This window comes from Danio aesculapii, chromosome 13 (assembly GCF_903798145.1).
Source record: "Danio aesculapii chromosome 13, fDanAes4.1, whole genome shotgun sequence".
In the NCBI taxonomy this organism is placed as follows: Eukaryota; Metazoa; Chordata; class Actinopteri; order Cypriniformes; family Danionidae; genus Danio; species Danio aesculapii.
The window spans coordinates 48986702-48994058 of record NC_079447.1 but is presented as its reverse complement, the minus strand read 5'-3'; the positions used below and the strand labels follow the sequence as shown (position 1 = coordinate 48994058).

The 7357-nt window shown below is 35.4% G+C and overlaps 1 protein-coding gene across 1 annotated transcript in view; it reads left to right on the top strand.

The window, feature by feature from the left end:
- Positions 1 to 5109: 5109 nt before the first annotated feature.
- pde10a (phosphodiesterase 10A) overlaps positions 5110 to 7357 on the top strand; it is a 135339-nt gene continuing 133091 nt past the window's right edge. The window contains 1 exon segment of the mRNA XM_056470342.1: positions 5110 to 5809. Coding sequence (XP_056326317.1) covers positions 5746 to 5809 — 64 coding nt within the window. The 5' untranslated portion in view covers positions 5110 to 5745.

Sequence of the window (7357 nt, the reverse complement as noted above, 5' to 3'; positions counted from 1 at the left end):
AACAATGCGCCTTAACACACCTCCTTTATAGTCCTGCACACCCACAAAGTGGCGCAAATGGATTTGCTATGTAAACAATATGATGCAAAACGTGAAAATTACTGTTGCGCTGCTCTGAAAATAGCAACAAATCGCGCCATACACATCTTGCGCTTTATTGCGCTGGGTGTATGATAGAGCCCTATAGAATACAATAAAGGTATTTTGGTTCAATCCACTTCAATTTGTAAAAAGAAATAAGCTAACTTAATCTATATTTGTTAGGACAACATGAAGGAATTGTGTGGCACCATGATTTTTTTTCAGGTCATAAGAAACTGCTTAACTGTGAAAATACTGGGTTCCACACAAATTCTTTATCTTGTCCCAACATAAATCGATTAAGTTAGCTTAATTGTTTTTACAAATATAAGTGGATTGACCATAAAACAATTAAGTAGTCCCAAAAAATCTCAACATTTGTTGTTTCAGCTCATTTTAAATAAGTTGTTTGAACAAGCAGCAAAAATACTTGAGTGTTTAATGAAAAGCAATGATTTTGTTAGAAGTTTAAACAGGAGTCGCATTACAAAAACACATTCACTTCACAAGCTAGTTGCACTAATGTTTAATAAAGTAATTTCAAGTGTTATTTGTTAGCCTCGTCTGACCATGCACAGTGCTTACCAGATGAAGAAGCAATGTGCGAGCTTATTTTCTCCACTGACTCAAAAGACTGAATGCTCAGTCACCAGATGAAGAAATATTTCTACGTTTTGGAAAGTGTGGGGCCCAACAGACGTCAATGGGACGTCAAAATGATACAGGAAATCCTTTGAATAAACCTCAGGGTAAAAAAAGGATTCTGGAAAAGAAACCCAACTCCTGTAATAATTACAAAGGACTGAGCAGCAAACTCACGCATGCTATACTGAAGCATTGAAACAACATACTGAAACTTCTTGAAGATAAATGTTAAACATACACTCCAAAAATTATTTTGCAACTTGTTCAGACTACTTATGTGACATAAGCATTAAAGGGGTGGTCCAGAGTGTATTTTTAAGGCTTGGTTGTGTTTATGGGGTGCAAAGCAACGTGTGCTTATGCTTCATTTGTTAAAAGTCTTGGTATTTTTTCATTCATTCATTCATTCATTCATTTATTTTCGGCTTAGTCCCTTTATTGATCCGGGATCACCACAGCGGAATGAACCGCAAACTTATCCAGCACATGTTTTACGCAGTGGATGCCCTTCCAGCTGCAACCCATCACTGGGAAACATCCACACTCATTCACACTCATACACTACGGACAATTTAGCTTACCCGATTTAGCTTAACCCACACGAACGCAGGGAGAACATGCAAACTCCACACAGAAACGTCAACCGACCCAGCCGAGGCTCGAACCAGTGACCTTCTTAGAATAATAGCTTAGAATAAAGATTAAGCCCGCACTCATTCATTCATTCATTTTTCTTCAGCATATTCTATATATCAAAGGTCGCCACAGTGGAATGAACCACCAACTCCAGTATTCCAGCGTATGTTTTATGCAGCGGATGCCCTACCAGCAGCCACCGAGTACTGGGAAACACCCATACACACTCATTCATACACACGCTCATACACTACGGCCAATTTAGTTTATTCAATTCACCCATAGCGCATATGTTTGGACTCCCACGTGAACATGGGGAGAACATGCAAACTCCACATAGAAATGCACGGAAATGACCCAGCCGAGGCTCGAACCAGTGACCTTCTTGCTGTGAGACAACAATGGTAACCACTGTGCTGCCCTAAGCCCGTATAAATAAACTGCAAGTAGCGCGCTGAATTAAAATTGGTAAAAAAATTATTTTCTTGCAAAAAGCACCCAAGAAAAATAAAGCAAACAAAAGGTTTTTACTTACTTCAGATTTATGGTACAAAAGCTATTCACGTTTCTCTTTTTCATTATGTTTAAAATGAACAATACTGTATGTAATGTAATTTATCAAATACATTAATGGCATATTTATAGAGATGAGATTATGAAATTGCTGTTATCATTTATTAATGTTATTATTAAAGGAAGTGTGTAAAAAATAACTCATCTTATGACATACAGCTGAAGTGAATTATTAGCCCCCCTTTGATTTTTATTTTATTTTTTAAATATTTCCCAAATTATGTTTAACAGAGCAGGGAAATTTTCACAGTATGTCTGATAATATATATATATATTTTTTTTGGAGAAAGTCTTATTTGTTTTATTTCGGCTAGAATAAAAGCAGTTTCTAATTTTTTATAAACCATTTTAAGGTCAAAATTATTAGCCAATATTTTCTAAAATATATTCTTTTTAAATGTCTGGGTAATAAACAACATTTTTTCCTCTTTGAAAACAATAAATATTATTTTTTGAAAGATTTATAATATTTTGGAGCAGTAAACACGTCAGGCTAAAAATAAAAAAATAATCTTTGACTTCTGCTGTCTTCATTAGTTTCAGAAACACAGATTTCTTTACATAAAAAATGGCATCTTTGGATATCTTTTCTGCTGGAGATACTTTTGTTCTAAAAAACAAAAGAAAAAAAAAGTTAAATAAAAATCTTACTCATACCTTTGGAACGGTTTTACAGAAAATGTTGGTGGTTTTAAAACCTTGACTTTTCCAAACCGCGGTATACCTTGAAAACGGTTATCGTCCCATGCCTAATGCTCTCTCTCTCTTAAAATAATTAAAATGTCAGTTATGTTGCAGTTTATTGTTGGTCCTGAAAAATGGCAATTTATTTTATGAGGTTTTTACTTATTTCAGATTTATGGTACAAAATCTATTCACGTTTCTTTTTTTCATTATGTTTAAAATGAACAATACTGTATGTAATGTAATTTATCAAATACATTAATGGCATATGTATGGAGATGAGATTATGAAATTGCTGTTATCATTTATTAATGTTATTATTAAAGGAAGTGTGTAAAAAATAACTCATCTTATGACATACAGCTGAAGTGAATTATTAGCCCCCCTTTGATTTTTATTTTATTTTTTGGGGGGATTTTTTAAATATTTCCCAAATTATGTTTAACAGAGCAGGGAAATTTTCACAGTATGTCTGATAATTGTTTTTTTTTTTTTTTGGAAAAAGTCTTATTTGTTTTTTTTTGGCTAGAATAAAAGCAGTTTCAATTTTTTTATAAACCATTTTAAGGTCAAAATTATTAGCCAATATTTTCTAAAATATATTCTTTTTAAATGTCTGGGTAATAAACAACATTTTTTCCTCTTTGAAAACAATAAATATTATTTTTTTGAAAGATTTATAATATTTTGGAGCAGTAAACACGTCAGGCTAAAAATAAAAAAATAATCTTTGACTTCTGCTGTCTTCATTAGTTTCAGAAACACAGATTTCTTTAAATATAAAATGGCATCTTTGGATATCTTTTCTGCTGGAGATACTTTTGTTCTAAAAAACAAAAGAAAAAAAAAGTTAAATAAAAAATCTTACACATACCTTTGGAATCGTTTTACAGAAAATATTGGTGGTTTTAACACCTTGACTTTTCCAAACCGCGGTATACCTTGAAAACGGTTACCGTCCCATGCCTAATGCTCCTAATGCTCTCTCTCTCTCTCTTAAAATAATTGAAATGTCAGTTATGTTGCAGTTTATTGTTGGTCCTGAAAAATGGCAATTTATTTTATGAGGAAAAATAAAAATTATCAAAACTCAGATTGTATCAGTGTTAAAAGAAATGATAAAGTGAGGAACTGGAATGAGTATGCTGCTCTGGGTCTGTGTTCAATGTGCGTGTGCACTTGGATGGGTTAAATGCAGAGCACAAACTCAGAGTATGGGTCACTGTATGTGGCCACATGTCACGACTTTCCCCCTTCCCTTTCGACTCTTTATAGACAAATGAGCGCTCTGGATGTTTTTGAAATGCAGTGGAGTTGGGATGATAATTTGCTGTTTTCAAGTCTAAGAAGCACTTGTGTTTTCAGATGTGGTGATGTAATATGTGTTTTATTTTATTACATTTTATTTCAACATGTAATTTGATCTGAGAATGTGTAGATAAGATATTTAAATCAAATTAATTGTTATTAAAAGGCTCTAAAATGTCAAAATGCATCTCACACATGGATGTTGTGATGATAATGTGCTGTTTTCTAGTCGAAGTACTTGTGTTTTCAGATGTATTGATGTAATATGCATGTATGTATTTTATTTTATTACATTTTATATTATTTTTTTTATATGTATATTGATTTGAAAATGTTTAGATAAGATATTTAAATCAAATTATTGTTAATAAAGGCCCTAAAATGTCAACATCTCTCTCACACACAGTGCTGTTGTGATGATAATGTGCTGTTTTCTAGTCGAAGAAGCACTTGTGTTTTCAGATGTACTGATTTAATCTGTATGTATGTTGTTTAATTACATTTTATTGTATTATTTAAGGCAGCGCAGTGGTGCAGAGTGTAGCGCTGTCGCCTCACAGCAAGAAGGGTGCTGGTTCGAGCCTCGGCTGGACCAGTTGGCATTTTTTGTGTGGACTTTGCATGTTCTCCCCGTGTTCATGTGGGTTTCGTCCGGGTGCTCCGGTTTCCCCCACAGTCCAAAGACATGTAGTTTAGGTGAATTGTGTAAGCTGTCTATACTGTATGTCTGTAAATGAGAGTGTATGGTGTTTCCCAGTGATGGGTTGCAGCTGGAAGGGCATCTGCTGCGTAAAACATGCTGGATAAGTTAGCAGTTCATTCCACTGTGGCGATCCCTGATTTTTAAAGGGACTAAGCCGAAAATGAATGAATAAATGTATTATTTAAATAAATAAATATACATATTTATTTATTTATTTATTTGTAAATTGATTTGAGAATGTTTACATAATATATTCAAATCAAATTAATTGTTAATAAAAGGCTCTAAAATGACAAAATCTTGTCTCTCACACACAAACACACACACACGCAGAGGCATTGACGCGTGCTGACGTCAGAGCGCGTCAGTAAACAGTTGATTTCTCCAGTTCTGCTGCCTGCCTCATCGCTATATATGCGGTCATTTGCAGCGTTCTACAGGGTGATGTTATAGTTTTTTACGCACAAACTGTATTACCTGTATTAAAAACACTCCCCGTGACTGTGAGACCTAGAAGCCAAAGATACAAATTCGAACTGTATGTACTCGGAAAGGACCCGAAATGCGCCAGCGTGTCTTAATAGCGGAGAATGGCCTCTAGTGGAAGAAGCACTGACAAACACCCATTTGTCCGTACACTGTGCTTTCATATTAATTCCCCGACGTCCTGCCTCGACACTATAACATAAAGAGGACGTCCAACCCTGAGAAATGACGCCCCCATTCCCCCCGTGAGCAGTGGGAAAACAAACCACAGCAATCCGGAGCGGAGCAGCTGCGCCAGAGTGCGGCGCAGCCGGGGAGGAGATACGCGAACGCCGCCGCTCTCAGAGCCATTCTCCGGCTCCACAAGAGACGAGTCCTCATCGCACTTTGACTTCATTTGTTTTTGTTAACGTTATACACGGAGGAGAGGACAAGGCGCCGTCTATATACTGGACACACAGACGCTTCAGCGCGCGTAAAACACGGCGTTCTAGAACGTCTTCCATTCTTGACGCGCTTTGATGTCATCCGGCGTGTCAGGGTCGGATCGCTTCATTTATAGCAGCGGGTCGACATTAAACTAGACGCAGATCACATCCAGAGTTATCCCTACTCGCTGGCGGTCAGACATGGAAGATGGTCCGCCTTCCACAAGCTGTTTCCGAAGGTTCACGGACTGTTTCCTTGGCTCAAGTAGGTGCACTTTAACATTTCCCTTGCGTACTTGTTAATAAATGCGGTGTAAAATGCAACGTTTTGTTTTTTTTTTGTGCACTGGGAAACTTTTTTTCTGTTCGTTTTATTAATGCGAAGTTTTACTGGCAGTTCCAAGGCATTGATAATGATTATGTCCATTGCAGTGCAAGTTGTTTATGTGATTTGTCTGTCATCACCTGTTATTTGTGTGAAGTTTTAGTGCAGTGGCTGCTGGGTGGGGACTTGCATGTGAGAGATGGTGATGATGGCTCATCCTTTGGTTTAATGAAGTGTGTGTGAAGTGTGATTTCTTATTTCTGTTTAAATGCACACACAAGTCATCGGGTGTATGTTAAATAGACAGTGTCCTTTTTTTAATTTTTAGTATCATACTGTAAGTAAGCAAAAATTTGCTGAGAGCTAATATTAAATCTGTTTGTTTAAAATATAGTTCTTGATTACAGAATAATTCATTGTTCTATCATTAATAAGCAGATGCTCTCTTTATATACTGTACTGTATAGCGCATGAATTTAATCTCATATCAATCATATTCTTCATCTATTTAAATATTTCAAAGATCTGCACGACTTTCTTTTTAGATGTTAGATTAGGACTGGATGATTTGGCCTAAAATCAGGGTGTGAATTACAGGGGGGTTTGTGGATGATTGACCCCCCTAATTAATGCTTGAGACCCCCTGAAAGATGTCAAAACAAGATTATGAAGGGGGGGGGGGGGGGTCCGTCTTTTAATACTGAGAAATATTTTGATCTGTATAATTATTTAAAAGCATAAATGTACATTTACACGGTTCAAACAATTGTGAATGAATTGCGCCAATCAGTCTAGATCTAGAGCCCCAATTGACATCGTGTTCACAAGGCTTTGTTTTCTTGTAAAATAGGTGTTTATATCTAGAATTAGCATGAAATGAAGTCAAATTAGACACATAGTTTGTAGTTTAAACTACAGTAACATCTGAAATAGCTAATCAGAGAATACTGTAGGTCAGAACACACTAAATATCCCTCAAAAGGCTGAAAACTTCAATAAGCTTTATTAATAAACTAGACATAACTAAAAGTAAAAACATAAATGACTGAAGCATCTATTACACATACTAACTGAAACAGTTGACCCCCCTGATCGTCAATGTATAATTCGCAAAATCTCGATTATGTGAACATTTCAACTCAATTACAATTAATGAACGATTATTGAATATATATATATATATATATATATACAGTATATATAAATATACACACACACACACACACACAGTTGAAGTCAGAATTATTAGCCCCTTTTGAATTTCCCAAATGATGTTTAACAGAGCAAGGAAATTTTCACAGTATGTTTAATAAGATTTTTTCTTCTGGAGAAAGTCTTATTTGTTTTATTTCGGCTAGAATAAAAGCAGTTATTTTTTTTTAAACACCATTTTAAGGTCAATATTATTAGCCCCTTTCAGCTATATATTTTTTTGATAGTCTTCGGAACAAAGCATCATTATACAGTAACTTGCCTAATTGCCTTAAC